This window comes from Triplophysa rosa, linkage group LG13 (assembly GCF_024868665.1).
Source record: "Triplophysa rosa linkage group LG13, Trosa_1v2, whole genome shotgun sequence".
Taxonomy (NCBI): Eukaryota; Metazoa; Chordata; class Actinopteri; order Cypriniformes; family Nemacheilidae; genus Triplophysa; species Triplophysa rosa.
In genome coordinates, this window is record NC_079902.1 from 1,922,426 (window position 1) to 1,950,051 (window position 27,626).

General features: G+C 38.3%; 2 protein-coding genes across 3 annotated transcripts; one reads left to right on the forward strand and one right to left on the reverse strand.

Moving 5' to 3' along the window:
- Window positions 1–71: 71 nt before the first annotated feature.
- On the reverse strand, window positions 72–15,920 carry ergic1 (endoplasmic reticulum-golgi intermediate compartment 1). 2 transcript variants are annotated; one of them, XM_057349346.1, is made up of 10 exons: window positions 15,793–15,920; window positions 9,306–9,367; window positions 7,499–7,571; window positions 6,886–6,980; window positions 4,721–4,845; window positions 4,387–4,491; window positions 4,227–4,287; window positions 2,855–2,955; window positions 1,998–2,120; window positions 72–1,547 (listed from the first exon to the last, which is right to left on the reverse strand). In XM_057349346.1, the coding sequence occupies exons 1-10, from the start codon at window positions 15,810–15,812 to the stop codon at window positions 1,440–1,442; spliced, it is 873 nt and encodes a 290-aa protein (XP_057205329.1). In that variant the 5' UTR covers window positions 15,813–15,920; the 3' UTR covers window positions 72–1,439. The 2 variants fall into 2 exon arrangements, with proteins under 2 accessions (XP_057205329.1, XP_057205328.1); XM_057349345.1 differs by lacking the exon at window positions 15,793–15,920 and having other exon boundaries at window positions 9,306–10,333.
- Window positions 15,921–19,311: 3,391 nt separating this feature from the next.
- On the forward strand, window positions 19,312–22,347 carry dusp1 (dual specificity phosphatase 1). Its single transcript, XM_057350108.1, has 4 exons — window positions 19,312–19,854; window positions 20,135–20,274; window positions 20,368–20,587; window positions 21,205–22,347. Exons 1-4 carry the CDS (start codon window positions 19,458–19,460, stop codon window positions 21,558–21,560), a joined length of 1,113 nt encoding a protein of 370 aa, XP_057206091.1. The 5' UTR covers window positions 19,312–19,457; the 3' UTR covers window positions 21,561–22,347.
- Window positions 22,348–27,626: the final 5,279 nt, after the last annotated feature.

Below are 27,626 nucleotides of genomic sequence, written 5' to 3' on the forward strand. Positions count from 1 at the left end.
TTTTTAAATATATCAAAACATTGTTAAATAATCAAAAGACAATAACCCTAAAGTGTAGGTTTTTGTTAACCTGATACTGGATTTATTTCAGAGGCTTCGTTCACTTAATGGTAAAATTGTGTTAAACGATACTTAAAACAATAAACAACACAATTACAAAAACAAAGGAAAAACAAGCAGGTTGTTGGTGTGGTGTCACCTGCTAACAGAGTAAACAAACATGAAAAGAGTGGTAACCCACAGTAGTGATTTTATTGTAATGCTGCTAAGACTAACAGAGACTTAAATGAGTTTTAACTGAAAGAATAACTGTACAAAGAATATGATTTTCAATCAAATTCAGATTTCAATAGAGAAACTGCTGAAATGTAGGTTGCGGTTGCATGTTGTCGCTGTAGTGATGATAAACATCTGTTGCCATGTAAACTGTAATACTCGCTCGCATCAACACATCCCGTATCTGAAACTGAAAACACTCAGTGTAACCCGTGTAACAGGTTCAACCAGATTCATCAAATACTCAAAAACTGATCCGAAATAAACACTTGATAGGGAGATTAAACATTATGTCAACTTACTTTCCAAAACAAAAGGTTAACAATTAAACAATAAAGACAGAGGAAGTAAAAAAAACATTAAAAAAAACCTTCATTCAAGACTGTTTTGGTAGAAAAACACAGAACATTCCCAGAATATCCCTTTAACTGAATACCAAGTAAAACTACATAAACTAAAGTATACATATAAAAAACAAACATAAGAGCGCAAGAAAAACAAATGTACCATGGAAAGAAACGAAACCCAGCTCATCGAGTTACCATAAATCCACTACATGATTAAATCTGAATGATTACAAGCCCATCATACACCGCTTTAAAAACCAACAGATGAATCCTATGAAAACATGTCCTGCTCAAAAAACCTAATTGTTCATTGCTTATGGGCTAAAAGACATGACCTGGAGTTCCTGTTGATAGTTGATTCATTTTAACAAGAGATGAAGAAAACCCTTGTTTCCTATGAAGGCACATATCACATCAGTTATCTAAATACTAATAATTGGTATTTCCATGTCATGTAAAATAACGATTAGTTGTAAAAAGCCCAGAGAAACTGGTTGGAGAATTGATTGTGAAATTTCATCATTCTAAAGTGACATAATTTTCCTCGTATAACACTATACACCGTTCCTTTAAACCTCTCTGCTCGCGTGCACGGGAACGAGGAAACCCTGAAGTCCTTCATATGAGCAGAAAAGTAGGTCGTTTCCACATAAACACTGCCTCATGTTTGTGAATGAAATGTGTCAGACAAGCAGAGAAATCACCTACATCTCAAATAAAATCCTGGTCATTTACTGTTGTAAAAGCAGGGTGTAGTGAACGGGGACAGAGGTTTGGCTGGAATAAATAAAACACACGGTAGATCTTGAGTCAAACTCATGACATTTTCCCGATCTGGATTTTTTTCCAGGCTTCCGATGCTGTAAATATGCAGGAGTCAATGATGCCCGCTACCGTAAATGTGCCGCCGATAATAGCGCAAATCTGACCATGGAAGTAAAAAACAGCGTCAATACAAAATACAGAGAGAGAGAGAGAGAGAGAGAGAGAGAGAGAGAGAGAGAGAGAGAGAGAGAGAGAGAGAGAGAGAGAGAGAGAGAGAGAGAGAGAGAGAGAGAGAGAGAGAGAGAGAGAGAGAGAGAGAGAGAGAGAGAGAGAGAGAGAGAGAGAGAGAGAGAGAGAGAGAGAGAGAGAGAGAGAGAGAGAGAGAGAGAGAGAGAGAGAGAGAGAGAGAGAGAGAGAGAGAGAGAGAGAGAGAGAGAGAGAGAGAGAGAGAGAGAGAGAGAGAGAGAGAGAGAGTGAGAGAGAGAGAGAGAGGAGAGAGAGAGAGAGAGAGAGAGAGAGAGAGAGAGAGAGAGAGAGAGAGAGAGAGAGAGAGAGAGAGAGAGAGAGAGAGAGAGAGAGAGAGAGAGAGAGAGAGAGAGAGAGACTCACAGTAGTAATGAAGCGGTAGAGCGGCTGTCTCCTCTCAGTGTACTTCACTGTGATGGGACTGAGGTCATAGCGAAACCAGATAGCAGGGATGATACGTCCTGTATGGCTATACGCCACATACTCCTAGTAAACAACAAAATACCGTGGAAAGATTTCATTCGCATGTCAGATAGCATCGTGCAGATCCATGAACACGAATATTACCCACAACTCACTGTGAGAGGGCAGAGTTGAATGAAATCGCACTTGTATTAACAAATCAACTACAGTAAACATTGCATAAGAAATAATGAATGAAGAACAGCTGAAATGCAAGGAGGTGTAATTTCATGTGTGATTGTTAACAATCACAGTGTTGTGTTGGCAACATTTCTTATATCTGAAATTTGTATAAGCCATAAATCACTTGCTGGTTATATCGACAATTTTATGCAACAGATATCAGTGATATTAAACATCCTACAGCCTTTCAAGGTCATCATGATGAGTCGAGTCTCAGAGTCTTATGTTTTGTCATTTTGAAATGTTGTTGTTCGTTTTTGATTGTCCCACAGTATGAACATTCTGCAAAACTTCTGCTTTTGTGCTTCAGAGACCAAAAAACAACACACAGATCTGTAAGGTCATGACGCCAGTGTTTTTCCTCTGTACCTTTTACACCTGTGCATGGGAACATCCCCACTGCGAACGGTCGGTCAGTCACGTACACACACAATGCCTGCAGCTGTCACTGCAAAAGCCGGCCAAGGGGTTTGCAGATGTGATAAACGCTTGATGGCACTTAATAAAGGCCATCACCTCACCGGGCACATTTAGAAGACACTTAAATTTAGATTCTCACCAGAGTTTCACATTACCTTGTTTGCCACGGTGTACTGGTAAGAAAATCTCTGCTTTCCTGACAGATCCTCGTAAACCGTTGGGACGATCTTGAGAATGTAATCGTGGGAGGCCAAACCTGACAAGAGACATTTGCATTCAGATTTAATGTCTGTAATAGAGCAGTTTGATGGGTGCAAGTGACGCATTTCCTTTCTCCAGTTACTTATTCTATTAATGGGCTGTTTTGTAACACAATCTGTGTGACTTACGTTCTCATTTGCTTAGACGGCTGTACGTGTCGCCGTTTGGTGTCTCTTAACAGCACGTGTTGACAAACGGACAAGCACACATAATGTGTTCAGGAGTACTGCACTTCTAAGAATAATGACACGCGATATTTACTAAAGATGCTAAGGCAAACATCACTATTGCTCTCAATGAGGGTTAATGATTGATATCAACCCCTGGGGTAAATTTGACATCTTTATTAATTTTAGGAGCATTTTTTAACATGCTCTAAAGAACTGAATGTCACTAGGATTCAGCTCTTTTTTATTCACCATCTATTAACCACCTGGGTCATTCTCACGAAACCACTGAAACATCATGGATTTCAATTATAAAACATATACTTCGGACGGTAACACACAAAAATTATCATAATAAACATAATTGTGTTCTCTATGTTGCACAAAGAATCATCTTAACACAGGAATGTATTTTATTGCATTTCTCTACTGAAATTCTCATTACCGTAATGCGTCCTACTTGTCTGAATGTTGCAAAAAAAAACTATTTGATATTTTTTGATGGTTAAACAAACATTGACATAATATTCATGTATAATGAAATAGTGGAAAAAAAGAAGTGTCCATGACTGATATTCTCATGCTCCGTAACATTTTTAAAGGATTGTTTACACACACAAAGACATTTTTACATTAAGTTCAATTTTATGTAAAGAAACGCATGTGGCTAACAGGTTAACAGATTACTTTATATTTTTCTAGTTAAATCTTAATATTCTCTTGTCACAGTGTGTACACAACTTTTTCCATTCTCATTACCGATACAGGTAATTTTCCACCTTTAAAAATATTACATGTATAATTTTTTACGAAAATATACTTCATTAATGTCTTATTATGTACGATTACTAAAACTTGCATAGGCATCATGGCTTCGCTTTCTTTTAGCAAAACATGCTATTGGATTGGATTGGTTTTAAATGGTTACGGTAATGAGAATTTTAACATTGTTTAGTAAAACATGTTCAAAATTGTGCTAAACTGTCAGTGAAAGTTTTCAAATGAATACTTTTAAACATGTCATACCTTGTTTTTAATGAATAAAAAGGGAATTTGTTGATGCGAGGTCTAATGTTCGACACTAAATGTAAAGACCTACCATTGGACTCCAGTTTGTTGGCTCCACCCAAAGCATTAAAAGCACCCTGGACATTCTGCACCTGTAATGGATGCCATTCATAACATTACTGTGATACACAACACATAAGAGAAATGTAACTGAATGTATTTCTTATTGACTGCATGATAAAAAGCACAACCTGCAGCTTCTCCCCGAAGGCCAGTTTGTGGATGAAGTGTGTCATATCAGGATTCTGAGGCTGAGCGGTGGCGCTGTGTGTCGACACGTGAAAGTTTCCAGGAACCTACATGAAATGGTCCAGCCCAGGGTAAATGATCAAATGTGATAAGCAACCTCAACTTTACATCCTCCAAAACTGTACGAAAACAATCATATTACCAACTTCAAGTCATTTAAAGGTACAAATAAACACTGTGATTTCATGACGCTTTTAACGCTGCATCTGGTAAGCTCATTCAACACAGATTTCCCGCATGGCCTCTTTTGTCTTTAAGATGAGCAGTATAGCTTACTTTATTAATACTGAATTCTCCTTCAAAGCGGCAGCCGTAACCATTGTTGAGGGGCACCTTCATTGAATTTTCAATGTGTCCCACTTCATGACGGCCCATCTCATCTTGAATGTCCAAACCCACCACTGTTTACGTAACGTATAGACAGAGAAATAGAGAGACAGACAAACAATATAAGTTACAAAGAGTACATTAATATATGACATTCTGTAATCCATTTAAGATATATCAACAAGGGCTGTGGTTTATTTGGTGGGATTAAGTCAAAAACACTGATAAACGGCATTGCTGCGGACTGTAGGCCAGTGACAGGCTTAGGACTTGATATGTAAATCCAACAAAAAATATAATCTTTTGCTCTTCATGGTTTTTTCATTAAATCCAATTCATTTGATTCATTAATTAGCATATCCTGACTTGGCTTTATTTCTTGTTGGTTGACAACCATAATAATACTAAACATAACAAATTATGACAGTGTTTAGATTGACCCTTTTGTCATTCTTAACACATTTTCCACCATAAAACACAAATAAAAAGATCTTCCTGACACACATACATTCCTAAAATATATGCATCCAATATATATTACACTTTATCTCGCTTCTCTTGCACACCACAGAAAACGTTATGCTATATATATATATATATATATATATATATATATATACTGTATATACTGTATATATACACACATATATATTATCTACTGTATACATATAAAAGTCATATTCGCTGGTATTATTTTAAACCATCAGATAAAGGCACTGAGAAACCTCAAATGAGTAAATGAAATCATTCATGTCGTCTGTTATTTTTTTAGAGTTCTCTAGTGTACTTGAGACAAAATGACAAACTACATGTTCGTTTAGAGTTAATGTGGGAATGGAAACACTGAATTGCCCGTTAAAATGCAATCCGATGTGCGCAGAACACTAAAAGTCTTGCGTTGCTTTCCATGCGAGCTCAGAAAGCAAAGCGTGTCTTCCACATTTTCCACATAATCACACGACGAGTGTCGAAAAGTGACGCCACTGCAAAGGTCATTTGAAAGGAAACGATGTGAATGTCTCCATAAATCACACGTTTAGCAGCATGGAAAAGACCATTTTCCTAATGAAATGATTTTAGAGCTCAGGTGATGACGTGCATCATCAATTATTATTTAATACAGAATTAACTTAAAGTCTGAATGATGCCGTGCAAATCCATTACCAAAGCCAGTCCAATGTCTGAAGACATTTATACACGGCTTGAACGGAGATAATTTCACCAAACCCTTAAATGTTTCTAATTTCTGAACATTGGAGGGGGACACAATCCATCATGTAAGACCCTAGTTGCAGTGAAGTCCGCGTGGGCGAGCACCAGCTTTTTTCAGAAAATGCAAAAACGCTCTGCTTGTGCCTGTAAAGACAGTTTGACATTGCAGTAAATGAGGTCACTATGAGTGAGCTTGTCTTCGTGACTCATAACGCAAGCTCAACAGTGATCTTATTAAAAATAATAATAATCGCCATGACCTCTGTTTTCCTTTCTCGCCCATGAGAGCTGCCCAAGATGTTCCTCTCGACGTAGTTTGGCTCTTGTGTAATGTGTGTGAAAGTTACAAATGTCTTTGCAAAGTTTCGGGATCAGCCTGTAGTGACATCAGAGGTGACCACACACTTCCTCTGGGTGCGCTGTTGTGCAGTCACACAATCTCTTGGCAAATCTTTTAATAAGGCCCAAAAACGTATTATTGGATTCATAAAATCTCAGAGCCAAAGATATACTGTAGCTGATGTGCGTTCATCTCAATCCCAGTATTTTTCAGCCCCTTTTAAAATGTAGAATTTTGGCGTTACCAAAAAGTCAAATCTTGTGAGCGTCTGCTTGGTGGTAGAGATCGAGTATGACTGGAAGTGAAGTCTTTTTCTAATCTTCCCTTAAGAAACACCACCCGATGTGTGTCTCAAACCGAGACTTTCAGTGATGGTAAGTGGTGCTTTTGTGTAGGAGGTTATTATTGTGCATCGTTTCCTTTCATAATCTAAAACGCACATGTGGGGAAGCTCACCAGTAACCCTTAAAAACATGTTACACACGTCAACACTCGCCGATTTTATGCATGTGGATGGAAAATCATTGATAGGTGTATTTATGTATTTTATGTATATACTCACAATCACAGTGTAAGTTTGGCAAACTGATGTTTACACTCACATCTATCTTCCCACCACTGTCCTTATCAGGGTCATCGACATACAGTTCATTTACTCTGTAAACGCAAACAAAAACACATTAAAAATGTAAAATTGACATGTATTAACAAGCATTAGCCGTCTGTAAAGGTCATCTGCCTTCTAAGTAAATGCGCCAAGTCTGACATCAAAACACCAAAGTTGCAGTAACGTGCCATTTTTGCTTTTTCACTTCCCATGTTAGAAGAAGTTGACTTGATAGAAGTTGACAAATAGGCAGTAATGTGTTAATGCCACGTGAAACCCATTTTGTCACCGAGGCTACAACAGTGCGACTGCGATCGGGTCATGAAGTCATCCATCTCTAACGCAGATTTCTGTTTTTAATGAGGTGCAGGTTTAGCTATTCAAAAACAAGTAAATTCCTCACAGAATTTGAGATCCATGCCACCACTGATCTGCGTGCATGTTGAAATATGAAGGCTCGTGCGCATGACATGTTTGGTTACTGTGGTTTAAAGTGTGCCTTAGGTACTTATCTTCAAACACATCTACAGTTTACACCGATGTAGTACATGAGAGCGTCAACACATACATTTCTGTGGCTATGAATCCCGTCAGCTCTGAGAGAAACAGGAACATCATGAAGATGCAGCAGCATATCGAAACTGAGGAGACAAAAACAGGTCAAGACGACGTTAGTGAGCGCTTCAAACCTTTGCCATGACAACAGATGACCTATCACCACATAGAGACGTGGGTTCCCGTTTATGACTCATGTAACAACCCTGCTGAAAATAAACAACACAAATTCTCTCCATCAATCGTTTGCCCTTAAAACCATTGAAGAATACCTTTACATAGCCTTTGGATCTTATTCCAATAGGTTTTATGGTGTTCAATTGGTTCACACGACACAAATAGAACACAACACATTACCAGAACTAGAGACCATTATAGTTTCCATTAAAACCAATTATACACATGAATTTCTGTCATTTCTTTTTATTTACAAATTAAAGGTGACATTTGTTTCAGCACGTGCGTTGAAAATAACAAAAAAGAGCATGTTCAAGCAAACATTTAGCTATGACGTCATTGTTTCGTTGCCATCTGACTATGCAAATGAATTTAACAGTGTGCTGTATTTCGTTTACAGTCAAATAATCGTTAGGTAAGATCATTCGACAGGCCGATGACTGTGCATAGCTTTTATCATGCAGGTTAGCGTAATCGCTGCAGTTGACCATGTGACCGAATGAGTCAAAAAAAAAAAAACAGGGCCAGCATCAGAAGCTAGTGCATATTTACATAGAGACGGTCTCCAGTGACTCTGTGGTCACATGACTTCGTGGTTGACACGTCATACTCCGACTTGCAGTTCGTTCCGGTTTACAAAGCTAATGTTTAACAGAACACAAACAATGAGGCGTGTCGCTATGACACATAGTTTAAAGCTTCAGGTTCAAGAAGGGTTAGATCACTTCTTCCACTTATTGGAGATTATACTGGGAAGAATTATGAACACTTACATTAATAGAGTTCAATGTAAATGACTCAAATATAAACGACTGAACCTTTTGATCGACTACAGTCAGCTGTTAACCGCACGACAAAACGTAAAAACACTGGTAGTTTATAGCAGACCGCTTTAATCTTGGAAAGAAAATAAGCTCAGCTCAATTATTTACATTTTCTTTATCTCTTTCTTCTTACCTCTAAAAGAAAGTTATAAACACAGACTTGACGAAATCAGAAAGATACTGTTGTTATTATTATGAAGGTCTGGTCCATATCAGGGTGTGGCTCTCTTTCATGTATTTTATGTCCCAAGGGTTCATTTTTATTAACAATCATTTTTTTAATATTTTCCCCATTGCGATAATGAGGTCTGTTCTGCCATGCCATCCCTCATTTGTTCTACGGTTCAGAAGTCTTTTACGTTCGGATTTTACCATTTTACACTCCTAAAATCCATCATAAAATCCACAGAACTATAACAATACACTCATATGAAACATTTTAGTCTTATTATTAATTCTGTAATACAAATGTGTAAGTTTACAACACATTTCCTCTAAAGGAATGACGACGTAATCACCAAACCCGTTTAAAAGCAAAATATTAGCTAGGCAAGTGTTTATGGTTGGATTTAGCAAACATGACTAAACGTGAGGTAAGTCACTCAAGACCAAAAAAAAAAAACACTACGTTTCATGCCATCGTGAGTCAAGCGGCAACACCTATAACATTACAAACATCCATTCTTCCGTGTCACGAGGGCTGGAATCCCAAAGACAACGCTAATGAAACTAAAACGGAAATCGCACATGGCAGAACGTTCATGTAAAAACCCAGCGTCAGATGAGGGTTTATGATGAGACATAGACACCGGCACTTACTGAAAGCTCCAGTATATGTGGGCTGGGTGAGGTCTTTGGGCACTTTCCTGTAGATATCGAACCTGGAAAAAAAGAAAGAAGGAAAAGAGGGGAAAAGGTAAATATTGTGTTCTCCTGGGAAGAGGACTTGTGAAAGCACATTCTGTTCCCAGCGCAGTGTAAGGAATGACAGGGGAGCTGAGGAATGTGAAGTATGGCCGTGCTCCATGAAACACCAGTCCAGACGCAACAATCTGGAGAAAACACACACACACGCTCCACATCCGCTAGGATTCCTGCTTCACGATCACAACATCGGAATGCCACTCCACATGTCTTCATACAATGAGCGCTGAGTGAATTCCCATCAATCAGAGCAAACAATGACCATTTCAGAATGACACCTACATTAACGGATTTAAATGGACCTCGTATAGAATTTTAGAGAAACTCGAGGGTTACGTCACTGGATTTTGAAGCTCTTATGAGGTATTAAGGAAGTTACGTTTTCTATTCGTTAAAGGGACAGTTCACCCAATATTATACATATTCTGTCATCATTTATTCACCCTCATGATATTTCATACGTGTTTGACTAGGTTCTGCAGAATACAATAGAAGATATTTCGAAGAACGTTGATAACCAAACAATATTGAACCCCATTGTGTTGACACAAAACCACCGAGACATTTCTCAAAATATCTTCTTTTGGGTTCCTCTGATTCTTCTTTTGGGTTCCTCTGAAAAAATGTTTATAAAACATCTAGTCTTTTATATATTTTATATAGTAGATGAAGTGTCGAGTTTTTGCAAACTGTCAGAGCGCTTATTCCCATGAAAGATGAGTGGAAAACAACAACACGTGACTTATTTGAGCAGACGCCAAGAATGAAACTCCAAGTCCATGAGTAACAAAACCTCTTTAGGAATAAATCCCGTCCCTGGCTTTTTAAGGAGCTCTCAAACTGTGCAGCTCCAAAGCCAAACTATCCACCTCACAGTTGTAAACTTGCCCTTTTTCGGCTTTGAAAGTTTCCTTCAGTGCTCCGGTCCAGCCCTTCGTGGCCTCTGCCCTCCAAAAGCACTCACATCTGTGAACATTTCTGACAGTGGAATGACCCAAGCTGACGCAGTACAGCCGGGGCGGGGCTGACTTCCTGTTACATCAAACGCCCTGTGGTGTTTCTCTACCACCAGACCCCTCCCCTCCTCCCATTACAGGAACCATACAGTTCACGGTGTTCTGACAGATGAGCTCGCAGGATGTGGAAGGCAACTCAGAAGGACACACTGTCCTCCAAGCACTGACCACCCGAGATGATGCCATAACTGACTGTGAGAGATTGCAACAGGTCAGGGACCGGAAAACAGACTCATAAGCGGCATCAATGGAGTTTTAAAAAAAAGTGACGAGAGACAGAATTGCACATCAAAATCTCTCCTTTCCAGGTATAAAAGAAACTTGGTTTCGAAAAGTCAACCAATGTGTGACCGATGACTATATGCTTTTAACAAATCAGTCTCTGAATAAGTATAATTGTCTTCTCAAAAGGCTTCAGCGCGTTTTAAAATGGTCCAGAAAATCAAACATAGTTCACTTCTTAAAATCTGTCGGTTCAAATATTAGAACTAAAAACATCAATGACTTCACCAAGTAACTGCTGGCTAAGAAATAAATTATTATGATCTTACCATTTTCATCTGAATTCAAATTCATACAGATTCATTTCTAAAACATGAACCATTTCCAACAATATATTTATTTTGTTAAAGAATTGAGAACAGTCAAGATTTTATTGAGGCATATGACGCTATAAAATAAACCTAAATTTTAAAAAAGCGAACGCTAATATATTTAACATTATATATGTTGACGCAGGTCTCGTGTCAGCACATCAGCCAACAGGATTAAACAGTAAAACAATCTTACCTTTTTTTATATATCATCATAATATTGTTGTTACACAAATAATCTTTATGATAACAATTTTGTATGTGTACGGGAGAGACAAACAGTTAATAAAAGCAACAGCTTTTCAGACAATAAACATTTTAATCTCTTGTCTTGTAAAAACACACGTTGTCACCTCATACACGCCCAAGTTCTTATCTACATCTAGTATTGCCTTCATCGTAGATGACTGGAACAAACAATGACAAACGCAGAGGACACAGCTGATTTGTTGCAAGCTTTAGGCAGAAGTGTACAACATTTTTTGGCATGTTGCACAAGTGGGAGACGATTCACACGTGCCCCGAGCTGTTAAAGAGTACACTGCGTATTTCTCTCAGATAGTTCCCGCTTTACAACAGTAACAAACAATCCAGACTGTTCTGAGTCACGGCTGTGAATCCACCACACGTACGGCACAAATGTGATAATGATCTGAAACAACACTTCAATTAACTAATAATAACCCAGCTACTATCAAGTAACGGCTATTTCATAGAACATGCAGGAATTGTTTGGATTATTTTGGTCAAGAAATGAAACCAGACACATACACAAGTCAAACAGCACAGACAAGGAGCAATTACAATAAAGCGCAAAACAGCATCACTCTCGGGACGCCCGGGACTGTCTTAATAAAATGACTGCTGTAATTGTGTGTTAAACTGCAGGACGTTTTTGAGTCTGGGCTCGGGTAAACTGCACTGTTCTCGTCAAGTCTAAGTACTCTTTGTGTTTGTTTTTCATAGGAAATTATGGGCCGTGTTTCCCTTTCCAGCGTTTCCCATACAATGCATTTACTTGGGCGGTCTTCCCAGGTATATTTATGGCCGCCCAGGTATATTTGGCGTTGTAGCGAGGAAGGCGGGACGAGAGCCGTGGGGCAGGAAGGCGGGGCCGGTGGCGTGAGTGATAATGAGTATCAGCTGTATGCGCACCGGTCCCGCATGCCTCACGGGGAACTAGGGAGCATAAGAGGACGAGCGACGGGACTGCCGACGAGAGAGGACCGGGCCCGGAAATGTTAAGTTTTATTTATGTTTGTGTGGCCGGCAGTCGACCGTGAGGTGGCTGCCGGCCTTTTACTTCCGTGTTATTGTATGTTTATTTTTTATTAAAGTTTATTGTTTAAATGTTCGCCGGTTCCCGCCTACTTCCTTCCCTACATTGAACTTTGCTACAGGCGTCAAAAAAAATTATCCATCTGTGCTAATGACTGTATCTGTGATCGAATAACTAGTGGATAAACAGCGCTTATGTGTCTTCTCGCCTTCCTGACTTGTTGTTGAGTTAGAGCATGGATCATGAGATATTGATCTCACGTTTGAAGCAGTGGGTGGGCATCAGGGGCATAGCACTGGAGTGGTTCAGGTCGTACTTGACTGATCGAACTTTCTGTGTCAGCCTTGGTGACTGTGTATCCTCCTCTGCTCCTCTCTCGTGTGGGGTACCACAGGGCTCAGTTCTTGGCCCTCTCCTTTTCTCTCTCTATTTGCTCCCACTTGGTTCTATACTTAGGAAGCACGGCATTTCATTCCACTGTTATGCAGATGAGTCAGATGTGCCTCTTAAAAAGAAAGATGCATACTCTGTCAGACTGCTACTTAAGTGTCTCGACGACATGAAGGCCTGGATGGCTCTGAACTTTTTAAATTTCAATGATGAAAAGACGGAAGTGATGGTTTTTGGTGGCACCACTGGGACCCCCCTGTAGATCTGGGTTCCTTGGCCCAGTATATTAAACCTAGCATCAAAAACCTAGGGGTTAAAGTGGACCCTGAGCTTAAGTTTAGTGGTCAGAACAAGGCGGTTGTCAAATCAAGCTTCTTCCACTTGAGGCAGCTGGCTAAAATAAAGCCAATACTGTCATTTTGAAATGGTAATCCACGCCTTTGTTACCACTAGGCTGGATTACTGTAATGCACTTTATGTGGAGGTAAGTGGGTCCTCCATCGCCCGTCTCCAGTTGGTACAGAATGCTGCTGCATGTCTTTTAACTGGCACATGTAAACATGAGCACATTTCCCCCATTTTGGCCTCACTCCATGGATGCCTATTCAATTTAGGATCCATTTTAAAATGATTTTATTTGCTTTTAAAGCCCTGAATGGTCTTGCCCCGCCCTACCTCTCTGAGCTTCTACGCCCTTATATACCCACCCGCTCTCTCAGGTCAGATGATCAGCTGCTCCTGAGTGTGCCTAAAACTAAGCGGAAGCTCAGAGGGGACCGTGCCTTTGCTGTGACGGCTCCTAAATTATGGAATGATCTGCCTCTGCACGTTAAACAGGCCTCTTCTTTGTCTGTTTTTAAATCCCGTCTTAAAACCCATCTCTTCGCTGTGGTCTTTGACACCTTTTAAGATGTTGACTTTATTTACTCCAGTTATTTTTTATTTTTTATTGCGCGGTTATTGCGCGGTTATTTTTTTTTTGTCTTTTAAATTTTATTGTTGTATTATATATGTAATTGTGCACCTCGTGTGAGCTGTTATGTTTTTATTACGATGTCTTATTTATTCTTCTGTACAGCACTTTGGTCAGCTTTGGTTGTTTTAAAGCGCTTAACAAATAAAGTTGGATTGGATTGGATGTGAGCTTTTTCAGAGTAACTTACCCAACACTGCCAACAGTAAGACTTTATGACGCAATATTACCATTTCCACAGTTCTACATCTACCGCTTCTGGGAATGGACAGTTTAGATTGAGATTTTAACATGATCAGTTTCCCAAACATTTGCTTATAATTTTGTGTAATATTTGTCACTTTTCTTCTCATTCTGAACCAAACACAATTTTATGTTTCTAATATTTTTGTTGAGGCAGTGAATATCTTAAATGGCCAATTCAAGTACCTTTAAAGCCTTATATAACCAAAAGGCCTAAACCTCACAGTGATCAAAACAACCTCAGATCTTTCTGACAAGATCAAAGTTCAAAGACAGGAAATATGCTGGCACTAAAACACCTGAAATTCGCTCACACAATCAGTACAGTCTACAGATATTTCACGTATGATTCCTGGCTCTCCAGTATTCTTCATTATGATTGGTCAATCGCATCCTTCTACAGTTCAACACAGGTGTGTGCTAGATGTGCTAGTTTCTTACTCTTAATGTATATTACTCTGCACTCTCTTCTCATACATTACAATAACAACTTCAATATTCCACATCTATTTATTTAGTTTTTTGGTAACTGCGCAATAAGGGGGATCATTTATAGTGATTTACCGCAAAGAAACACTGGTCCTTTTACCTACATACACTATTTTGAAGTCGGGCTAGAACAGTGATTCGACCTATAATCGATTAATTACCCAACAGACGCGGCACAACATTGCAACACATTAGGAAAAAATGTTCTTTATAGTATATCCATATATTTATTTATATGCTTATGTTATATTCGTGTTTTTAATTTATTACAGCTTGCCAGGACTGATTGGGACCAAACCTGTAAATAACATGGAAGAGATTCCTGCATCTGTCGATGTAATCAGTTATAAGGTTGACGTGTTGTTCCAACTCGATTTTGAAGGGATTAAAAACTGTTAGGGAAAACAGTGCTTGATGTGCTGTATACTATTTACACTCATACCAGAATTTGCATGAGGATTGTGAAACATATCAACATTAAACTACAGAATAATAATTACACATTGATAAAACACTGCAAAACAGAAACAGATGTGGTCTGGTACAGCATAACACTTTTATACTACTTTCCTGGTATGAAATATAGACAACCAGACAGTAGTAGACAATCACTCCAGGTTACCTGAACAGATCAATTACATTCATTTTAACTACAGATCTCATTTGTGAGATATCTTTCCAGATTCAGTGCGGAAAAGCACAACTCACTGCTACTGATAATAACCTAATAATATCAGCACTTGTAAGTAGACTTCAGACAGGTGGACAACGTCCTGTTTAAACAGGAAAACCCTGTCAATGATAAACAAGATAACATTTCAATCTGAACCTGTTCTTTGTTGACAACACTGGTCTTTCCAACAGCAGTAGGTAATTTAAGGAATGTTATTTTAACATTCTGTTGGTCCTGTTTTATATTTGACTAACGTAACTGTGATCAGTGTGGGTTTAAAACAGGATTAAGACCGTTTGCTTAAAGATGGAGGACACACTTGCGTTACATCTGTGAAGGACTGGATTGCTAATAAAATGGGCATGCATATACACTTGTAGCATGTATCAGACAAGTTGACAGCACCCTGTTCGATTTCTCAACGGCCAATTCACAACTATTTATAATTTAATAAGAGAAGTATTACGTTAGGTTTGCAAAACGTTTTGTCATAAAGGGAATGGATGTACAGTACAAACAGAGTAAAAAAGTCGTCCTTTTTAAGTACAGTAAAGTTAGTTAAAGTACTATTTGTCTCAACCCCCCCCCCGTGTAATGTAGTCTACTTCAGCACAATAGGTTGTGGACACAGTCATTTTGTGTATTATATTAGCTGGTGGTCGTGTTTCATTCATGCAAACCAAACGCAAGCAAAGACCGAGCGCTTTAAAGCTATAGGCTACTCACCTGCGCACATCGAAAGTCATTGTCACGACACGAATTAAAACAAAAGTAGGACTAATAAGCAGCAACTCTTGAGTTCAGTGAGTCTTCAATCCTGCCGGCTGTTCACACCGGACGTGACGTCCGCTAAGGACGCTTTGCACACTTCTATTGGTCGGCTGAGAGCGTGTTTCCGGTTGTGAAATCTCTTACGTGTTGTCCGTTGCAGTTACCATTTTCCTGGTTTCGCTTCCATCTAAGTGGTTAAAAAATAACAAAATGCTTATTACAGCGTAAAAGTTTTGGGGTTTATTTTTTTTCAAAAAGTTTATTTATGTGTAATCTATAAATAAATAGACGTGAACATTTTGGAATTTTCTAGAATTGTCTTTCAATATCCCAAAAGGGCTCATGTGACACCCCTTTTCATCTCTCTCCACTGGCTACCGACTGAAGCTCGTATCAGATTCAAGTCACTAATGCTTGCCTACAGGACTATCACTGGATGTGCACCGGCATACTTTCACACCCTCCTACACTCCTACACCCCATCAATATCAAGAACCCTGCGTTCGAACCCGTGTATTGCCTTCTCATAAGGGCAGTAAATCGCTTTCCCGCTCATTCTACTTCACAATATTCTTCCTAACTCAGTCCAGTCAACCACATCTCTCACAACATTAAAAAAACGACTTAAAACCCATCTCTTCTGTGAATCCTTGACAGGCAAATGAAAAAAAAACACACCCTCTCTTTCTCTCAACAGGTATTGTTTTGGCTTTTGTGGAAACTAGTTACTTGGAATTAGCATCTATTGTATTATTGCTCCTGTATGACATATCGCTTTATTGCTCCCCGAACTCTCTGTAAGTCGCTTTGGATAAAAGCGTCTGCTAAATGACTAAATGTAAATGTACACGGCCTCTTGATCTATCTATCTCTAATGTTAATAATTAGTTGAAAAGTTTTATAGTGGTGGCATACTGTGTAAAAGCAATAAATAAAAATGGACCATAGCTCTTTTACAGTTACCATAGTTTAACTATGGTATTTAATAAAACCATATGGTAACCACAAATGTATAATGGTCTGAATACAATAATCATAGTTTAACCATGATATTTGTAGTAAAGCTATGATAATAAAATGGTGATTCTGCCAAAATCATGGTTACACTTATGATAAAACAATGGTTATAGAAAACTGGTGATACTTATGAAACAGGGATGGCTCAATCCGAAATATTGTTCAAGAGACTAGTCAGTATGATCTAATGTGGGGGTATGCCAAAATTGCCCACTGGGTTTCCACACATTTTGACCAGTCCGTTTTCAAATAGCTAGATTTATGTTGTTACACTTCTCAGTTCTGTTGGTACAAATTCCAAACATGAATACTACTACTACTACTAAATAATAATAATAATAATAATAATAAGACAAATACCAGGATAAATGTATTTTTTTTAAACATTTGCCTTACAACACAGAAAGTCTTGTTTGAATGCATTACGTAATGTATTTCACTATGTCATAAATGGGTGGAGTCAACAAAGTTTATCACTACAAAATTACTATAAATGATACATGGAAAACAGAAAAGGGTTTACTGAGTATTTCCCAGGCTCAACAGCTGTTGTCCCAAGGCACCTCTGTCCGTAAAGGGGCTGTGATGAAAGTTTTGTATTCTGGTTGTATTTACTATACCAAGGAAATGCCTCATTTATCACACTCTTTCACTTCCCTTTATGAAATTGAGGGCATGCACGTGTGAGTAATTCCTATAATATACGTTTTAAAAATATTTTTTTTCATTATCACAGGGGACAACCAAGTTCATTCTGGGATCGGTGACAAGGGGAACCCACTAAACTGTAGGTCTGCAATCATAGCATCCTGGAAAGAATGGGGGTCATTATTCTACCAAAAAATCCCTTAAACATTAAAACTGTGAAACTTTATGAAGACTAAATTTTTTTTTTTTTTTTTGTTTAGTACAAGTATATCAACTTTTAAAATGTTAGTAAACAATAGCAATCATTTAGCACATAAATGGCACACATTGTTCTCTGTGGGGCATTACACTTGTGGTTTGCCTTTTTGTCCTGACTCATCAGTGTTTTTAACAGTAAAATCCACCCCACTGGCTGCTCTCATTTTGTTTCAGTCTCTGTTCTGTCAAACAGGACCAAAAATGATTCCTCCACTGCCCTGATTGTCCTGTCTGACTCAAGTTTCAGAAATGCAGTGCTGACGTCATGACCCAAATAGAATATGTTTTGTTTCTTTTAAGTAGTGTGGTTGTCAGATGTCACACAAATAACTTATTATTATAAACTAGATATTTGCTAAAATGTATATTGTATTGTTGTACATATTATATTTACGTACTAAGCACTTAAAGCAATTTTCTTCAGTTTAGGAGGTTTAAGACAGGCTACTCATATCTGCTTCTCCAGCAATGTGTGTTAGCATTGCATTAACTAAGGCTACTGAATATGAAAATAATTACAGACATTTAAATTCAGTTGTAGCCTACATGTGCAATGTGTTCACACTCTTATGGAATTTGAACCGCACACTGAACTACAGTTTCATACGTGATAATGCATTGTTAACTGAGGACTGCGACTTCAAAACACACCTTAATCCAAACAAATAAACATTTACTTTCACTGTGAAAACAATAAAAAACCAACAGATAGACACAAGAGAAATGAACAAACAAAATGTGGGATTATACTGTTTTATAGAAAATGATAAAATACACATCACCCATGGGTCATATATACCGGAGCTGGTTTTGTTTTTCAGACGGATGGAAATTTACCAGACCGCCAAGTTTCTATACAGTAATTAACTTTTATGGTTCGCCTTTGCTCTCGCGGCTTTGCACACTATGTACTCCTGTACAATAAAAACAAAGTATAAACTTTTATGAGTGTCGTGACAGCTCCACCAATGATCATCTTGTTATTTATCCGAGGAAAGCGAATAAAAACATATCATAAAATAATAAGACCGTGGAAAAATTCTAAACATTTTTTGATTTTAAACAACTTCTGTTAGTAAAAAAAGAAATGATTACATATAAAGTCGATAAAATCCCAAAAGAGAATTTTCAATAGTGTTTTTAAAACAACAGCAAGATTAAATGTAAAATGGCGTTTTAATGTGACATATTCTGAGAACCCTCCCTAGTAATCTCACGTGTGAATTTTGAAGAGTTTCAGATGTGATCTCAAAGACTGCGATAAAATATGTCAACTCTAACATCATTAAATCTTATTCATTAATAAAAATGTCGGACGAAAAAAAAACGAATTTACAAAAAAAAAAAACATAATAACAAACATTATTGTGACAGCACTCGAATTCTGGATAACCCTCTCGCGGTTTCGTAGGTTTCAGATTATGCTCCTTGCTTGGTCGAGATCCGACCGGCTTCACACATATGACGTAGGTGCGAATGCACACTGGACGCCCGCCAAAAGGGGCGGGAAGTGTGACATCACGCCGTATACATATAACCGACACCGAGCGCTTGCAGTCAGAAGAAGAGCAAGAGTTTTTACAGCGTAACGTACTGTCATTCGGAAACAAAAGATTAAGAATTAAACGGACTGTAACGGGATCATAAGATATAAGGAACAGCGGTGAGACGCGAACAGCAGTAAAGTTCGTCACTTTATGTATTTAAATCTATCGTTCTCTACTATGGTCATTATGGAAGTGTCCACCATTGACTGCGCCTCGCTTCGGGATCTGCTGGACGGAGACGATCCGGGCTGTCTTATTTTGGACTGTCGCTCTTTTTTCTCCTTCAACACGTCTCATATATCGGGCTCCAGTAATGTGCGCTTCAGTACGATAGTGCGCCGGAGGGCCAGAGGTGGGCTGGGATTGGAACACATTGTGCCAAACGAGGACACCAGGAACAGACTTTTGTCCGGGGAATACCAGAGTGTCGTGTTCATGGATGACCGGAGTCCAGATATCAAAGAAGTGAAGAAAGATGGGACTTTGACTCTTGCCGTGAACGCTTTGTGTCGCAATCCGTGTGGAGCAAGCGTGTTCTTTCTTAAAGGTACGAGGATGTCTCAATAACTTTGTCTGTTGACTTTGTATTGTATAGTGGTGGTTACCCCCGTAACAACCACATGAAGCAAAGTACATTATGTCTAGGCTAACTACATGTATTGTGTGAGTGTGAATTCAGTCATTGTGAATGGCCGTGTTTAATAGCCCGTCTGCCACCAAATGTTTTCCTCAGCTGTTGTGAAGTGTGTGTGTCTGAACGGTTGTTTCAGCTGACGCCTGTAAATTCCAGCGTTACTAAAAATAACGACTTCTGTTTTACGCTTTAGGTGGATTTGACACGTTTTCCTCCGAGTTTCCTGACATGTGTACTAAGCCAGTTCTTCCACAAGACTTGAGTTTACCTCTGAGCTCAAGCTGTCGTCCCAACACGGCTGAGACCTCGTGTACGACCCCTCTGTATGATCAGGTAAGATCTACAACCTCTGCAGGTGCTTTTTTACTATAAAAGAAGTCGTTTGTTTACATAAATTTGAACAGAACCTGTCTGTTTTGCTTTCAGGGTGGTCCTGTAGAAATCTTGCCCTTCCTGTATTTAGGCAGTGCCTACCATGCCTCCAGAAAAGACATGCTGGACATGATGGGAATCACGGCCCTTATAAACGTCTCTTCCAACTGCCCCAACCACTTTGAAGACCACTACCAGTACAAAAGTATTCCTGTTGAGGACAACCACAAGGCCAATATCAGCTCCTGGTTCAACGAAGCCATCGAATTTATCGGTGAGTGTCTTTTTTTCCGGGGCTTTTTTGATCCCTTGTTATGAAACGAGGGAACAGATGTTACCATACGAGGGGCTTTGGCAGGCAAGCCGGCTCTTGGCCCAACCCCCATTCAAATGAAGCCCGAATTGAATTTTTCAAAAGTTCCCTCCAAAACGACCAGCTGTACGGCCCAAGCCACCGAGGCTTACGTCATCCTCTCATCCTGTTTAAAGAGGTGCCCCCTTTTCAAATAACACCAAGCCGTGACCTGATCTTCTTTTCACGAGGCAACTGGCTCTGTTTGAATGCTTTGCCTCCTTTGTTTGGCCTGAACAAAAGGCAGTGTCTCTAGCTCTTTGGTTGCCCCCCTATCAGAACAGTGCTCTTAGCAGGGGTGCCGCAACCCCCCATTGTGTATTCAAGACTGTTGGGGGAGGGGGGATATTTCCTCTCTTCCTCGCACCCCTGCCTGATTGAACTGTTTTCCTGTTTCCCTAATGAGACGACTGCCTTCATTAGCAACACTGGAATAACATTTGCATTTGAATGTGTGGTTAGAGAATCAATACAATTGAGCTGAAATGTTCTTAGGGTCTGTGACGGACGTTTAACCAATATGCTCTTGTTTCACACAGATTCGGTACGGAATAAAGGTGGACGCGTCTTCGTTCATTGTCAAGCTGGGATCTCACGCTCCGCCACCATCTGTTTGGCTTACCTGATGCGCACCAACCGCGTGAGGCTCGAAGAGGCCTTCGAGTTTGTCAAACAGCGGCGCAGCATCATCTCGCCCAACTTCAGCTTCATGGGGCAGCTCTTGCAGTTCGAATCCCAGGTGCTGGCCTCGTCCACGTGCTCCTCGGAAGCCGGGAGCCCCGCCATTGGCAAAGGCACCACAGTGTTCAACTTCCCAGTTTCCATCCCTGTCCACACGGCGGCTAGTCCTCTTTCCTTCCTGCAGAGTCCCATCACTACCTCGCCGTCCTGCTGAGATAAAGCAGTCAGTTTTATTTATGTGCAGACTATATGATCCCCGGGGTGATCTTTTCAGTATTAGACTTTGGAACTTTTGGTTCCTTTGTTGCTATAGTTATTCCACACTTGCTCGCTATGTTGGAGCACCAGCTCCCGCAGACATTTTTAACATGTGACATTTTAACCCAGTGGTCCATACTTGATTAAACCGAAGACTCAAAGTGACAAGACCTAGTGAAACACTCAATTGTCCATCAACGAGTCTTTGTGTATGTGTGTTTTTATTCTAATTTTTAATGTTTGTGAGCGTCTGACCTTGTTAAAGTTGATAATCAGAAGTTGTTTTGTTTTTATTTGCTAGAATTGAAAGAAACCCCACGTCTTTCAGGTTACTCAGGGATTGTTTTTTTTTTTAACGTTGATGTCATTAGATTTACAGGTGCTAATCTCGACGAATATTCCTGGTTTCTTTTATCTGTTTGAACAATGAATGTAGTTAACACAAGTCTGTGTGAGCTCTGCCTTAAGACAGTGGAACTTTAAATGATCATTCTCGAGCCTTTCACAAAGCAATCCATTTCATCAAGACGTTTGTTCTTCTGTAAACAAACGAGGAATACCTCATGTGTCTGTACTGTTGTCAGTCCACTAAGAGTCCTCCCACAAGCACTACTAACAGGAGCGGCTTTTATGGGATTGTTTTTGATATGTGACTATTTATTGACTAAAGTAATATATTTCTTATGCTATATTTTTTCATGTTTGTGATACCGGATACCGACAAATAAACTTTTCATACATAATTCAATCGTATGTGCTGTTGATGTGGTAAACATTGCATTGCAACAAATGCAAACTAGAAAAGCATAACAAACCAGAAAAGATACCAACAGGCATGGACTTGAATAAGGATTATTGCTCCCAATATCTCCACTGACCTCAACGTCGAAATGTCAGACATCGTATTTTTAGCAGCATCTGTTTTTAAACCCTGATGTCAGAAAATATATCAACACTTTCACCGACACATTGTTTCATTTACGAAAAATGACTTTGTTAAATATAAAAAAGAATATAAAAAATATATAAACACAAAAAACATACTCCACTAACAACTTCCAACCTAACTGACACATCCAAGACTAATCCCACATAATTTTTCTAATCGTAAAACTCGTGATTTTGTGACATTCAAATCCGCAACACTCCCAAGGTCATCTACACTGTTAAGCCCTGGCCTGGAGTAAAGCAAACACATGACAGAAACAAAAGACCCAAAGCAAAAATGAGTTGGAGAAATGTACAATAAAGATTGGCATGTGATGAGCCCAAGAGAAAAGTAGGAAATCAGTCTGCAAATAGAAGTGGTTTCAAACATGGTGTAATTATTCCAAAACCTGTGGTACTAATAACCATGATTATCAATATTGTGTTGATGTTGTAATTAATAAAGTGACAGTATTTGGTGTAGGTGTGGGGGTTTTACACCAACGGTTTCCATTGCATGTCTCTCTTTGCTTCCCTAAACTTACACTTTGAGTGCGATTCAAAAGCCAAAAAGAGGAAAGAAGTGTACAATTGACCGATAATGTAATTTGAACCATAACTAACTGCACAGAAAAAAATGATTCTTTAAACTAACTTAATTTAATTATGGATAGTGGTTCCACACAAAAGAAATATGTACTCAAATACTTAATGTATGATTAACTTAACTGAACTGAGTAAATTTAAACAAACATGTCCAAATAATGTCCAAATAACTTGAATCAATTAAGTTCATCAAATATCCCCGTTTCATCATTTTTATAAAAGATGTATAAAATAACATTTTATTACAACTTTTACTCTCCCTATTCATCCCCGTGCAAAGCATGATGGGAAGTGGAAATCCTGTTTCTAGTTTCTATAACGCTACTTTAATACAACTAAAGTAATTTATGTTGTGTTAACTTCATTTTTTGAAGTAAATTGAACAAGCATCAAATATTATTTTGATCTACTTGATTGAAACATGTACATTTAAAATGTAAACATTTAGTTAAGCCAAAACATTACTGCTTTTAGTCCGTTTAACAAAATGCTATTGTGTTTACATAAAACCTAATATAATGGTGTTCAAACAAAATGAATTGTTTAAATAAAGTGAACAGTATCGTAAAATCATTTTTTTAGTGTGTCTTACAGTTAATAGATATTACTGCCCTACAATCATAGATGAAGGAAAAATATTACACACACCATTTTGAGACATAAATCACTGATGTAAATATGAGCCTTCGAATCAAATGACATCATCTTTCTATGTAGAAACTGATTACAATCTTACAGACAATCATTTTAATATCTTAATATGCATCCCATTAAAAGTTTGACACACACAGCGCTTATGCACTACTAATATAACAGTCTGGTTACAAATAGTAATGAATTGACAAACGTAGGCACAGTTTGACTCTGGATGACCTGAAGATGATAGCAAGAATAGTTTTGGTGTATGTCCTGTATAGGACTAGTTGAAGTCAGTTACAGTAATCTAAACCACACTGTAAACGTTTTTGCTGTAGTTATGCAGCTAGTTGCCAGTAACTTACTGTAGATTTATATTTATCTAATTTATTGGCAACAGTTTGTTCAAAGATAAATTAATATTAAACATTAACAAGTCTTTATCTTTACAGAAAAAACGATAAAATAACAGCCTCATGCAAAGCATTCTGGGAACCAGAAATCCATATAAACCTTTTTCTGTTTTTTTTCTAATTTTGGTTCCCAGAATGCTTTGCATGAGGCTGTTTTTTATAGTTTTTTTCTGTAAGGATAAAGACTTGTTAATATTTAATGATAATTTATTTTTGAACAAACTGTTGCCAGTAAATTTCATAAATGTAAATCTACAGTAAGTTACTGGCAAACTGCTGCGAGTAATACTGTAATTTCTACAGAAATCTTTTACAGTGCAGGCTTGGATATTTTAGAATAGGTTTCATCCAGTTATTAGGTTTTTCCGTACAGGGCCCAGATTTGTTTACCAAACACTGCACCAAAATCGAATATGATACAAAGGTAACAAAATGTCCTTAAAATTAAGCCTTGAATATATTAATTAGTATTGTAATATGTGTTAATTAGTCTTGTATTTTCATTTTCTTCTCCCGCTATTGCATCTGTGGGATTTTATAGAACTGTACATAGGAAAGTTGATATTGACCAAATGATATTCGACATGATATTTTGACATTCTTCCTCTCTTTCCTTGACTCGTAGCAATTCAAATGCATGTGGTTGTGTTGTCTTTTTCTGTCATAAACATTTTACATTTTTGGAAAAACCTGACATACTGAATTGAACATAAATATGAAAATCATTACCAGATGAAGCAAAATTACCAGAAGTCATATAAATAACAAAGTTGAATTTGAGGACACACAGCCGTAAAATAAATTAAAGCATTTTCTACCTCACAGTTAATGCGTGTCTATTCATTTTGCACATTGTTTGTTGCATTTTATCAACAAAGCAGACCTGACTAGCCTACTAATTTTGGAGACTTAATAAGGACATCATTTATGCTATGATTCTAAAAGTGCTTAAGGGGCATGTCGGTTCTCGACAGATGAGCATCTTTATGCAAACACAGCTGACTGCATCGGCTTTCATTGTTAGAAGTTGAACTCAGGCCCGTGTGAACATTTAAATGATCGCTGGGAAAATATCTGAACAATCCCCTTTTCACACTGACCCGACCACATGTTAGGGCATTCTGACCCGTGTTCGCGTGTGCGTCGGAATCCTACGCTGGGAATGCCGTGTGATCGCACTGCAGTGTGTTCAATTGTCACCGCACGGGGGTCTCAATGAGATCATTTAAACGCTGTCAGACGGCAGAAGGGCTGATCAGAAGACCACGGGCTCCGCCGGACCCCCTCAGAGGGGACAATAGGAGCAGCTGCAAGGCGTTTGGGAAAAGTGTGATGACTATAGGCCACTCAGCATCGGGCCAAGGACAGGGTGTTCTGCGCCCTCATCCTTTGTAGCACGTAAGATGGCAGAGCAGTGTGTTTTCACGAGACTCAATCACGGTGGCTTCATAATTAGCACAACATTGGCATACCCGCCTTGAATGAAAGGCAGTTCTGCTTTTAATGCCTCAGTGGGTCTGGGCACAAACACATGTGTCTGTAGACTTTGAATGCGAAGGATTTGGGTGGAAAGTCACAGACATGACTTTCTTTGTCAACACCAGGATTTAGGTCAAAATGTGAAAATATAATGGAGCGTGTGTATTGAATGTGCTTTAACCGGCCCGTATTTTTATGATTTTCATTGATTTTTGTATTGTTCACTTCTATAGTCCTTAGTGGGACAACAAAATGGGTCACTGTATGAAAAGTCTATTTAAAGTAGATTCTTTTGTATGTCATTGTGTAAACTAAATTAATAAATGTGAATATATATAGTGAGATGTAATTCAGTGATTTAACTTGTTTACTCATAAAATCCTGCTGATTTGGGTGGCATATGCTCTCTCTGCGGCCCAGACTGATCTTTTGTGGCTGTGAAAAAAGGGGGGTCTGCTTGTTGTTGTCCATTAAGTCTTTCATTGGGAGAAAGCAGCGGACACCCCCCCCCCTTCATAGATTGATCTCCCAGGAAATTAGCCTTCTGTGTAGTGCTCCTCTCACACTTTTCTTCAGGCACATGCAAAAAATGTGTAACTTAAGGCCCGGTTTCACAGACACAGTTTAGCTTAAGCCAGGACTATGCCATAAATGCCCGAAGAAGATCTTCAGATCGAAACGTTGCCTTGTTTAATACATTTTTCTTGTAAATAAAGGGAGAATTACAGTGTGCAGATCTTCTCTATTATCAGAACATATTTTTTGGTCTAGCACCTTACTAAACCACTTTGGATGTGCGTACTTCGTTCTCTACTCTAAGTCATAGTTGTCACAACATAGTCAAGTTTACCTAATGAACAACAGAGCAAAATATTTTTGTTGGCTGAACATAAATAGAGAATATAGATTGTTTTTTTAAAAAATAGACAAATTTATTTGTCTTTTACTACAATTGTACATGTTTTCTGCCTCAAACAGACCAAAACTTTGATCAAATAACTGTTTAAATAGTTTTTGTTGAGTGCGTTTGAACCGGTTTTGCTGTTGTATCATGCACTTACGCCTCAACATTGAACACACAAACCTAACCATGGTAACAAAAACCATCAATCATTAAAAAAAACTGAACAAAACTTTCTGACGCATTTTGGCCAAACACTTGAGAATCTAAGTCCAGTCAACAAAATAATCTTTGTTAAAGACATGTTTAGGCTAATTTTGTTCAGTATATGCAAAACAATCATTTGACTCCTTTAACAAAAAATTATATGTTCAAGTTACTTTTTTATCTTTGTAGGGAGAACACTTTGCAAGTTGGATTTTTTACAGTGAGTTAATCTGCCCATGTGTGTTATTTAAAGCAGTTTAGGGTGCTGCTCTGATATCATGGCTGATATGACATGATGATTCACACACCACACTCTTTCTTTACTCTCTAATGTTAATGTCCATACACCTTCCAAGATCTACATAAAACAAATAATTTGGAAACATACATTAAAATATATATTCAAAATTTACCTTAATATTGCTTATAAAAGAGCTGTTTGATCTTTTCAAGGTAACACACTTGTTTTATGTTGTTTTATTTTATCATACATTTGTAAACAAATTCATAGCAACATACTCTGAATGTGTTTATAGTTTTTATAGTATCACATATTTGCAATTGTTCGATATTAATAGTTAGTAGTTATATAAAGGATGCTCATTTACTACATAATATGATATTTTTTTTCAGAGAGAGAATGATTTTAATGTTTTTAAAATACTAAAATCGTGTATGAAACTATGAATAAAGAGCGCCCTCTGGTGATTTTTCAGGTTACATCTCAGAATACCTTCCCTATTTTTATAGGGGTTGACTGTGTTTAATTATTATTTACTAAAATTATCTTTTTGTTTTAAAATGTCTTAAAAGTTTGTTTATATGATTTCACCTTAAGTAGAATCAGATTCAT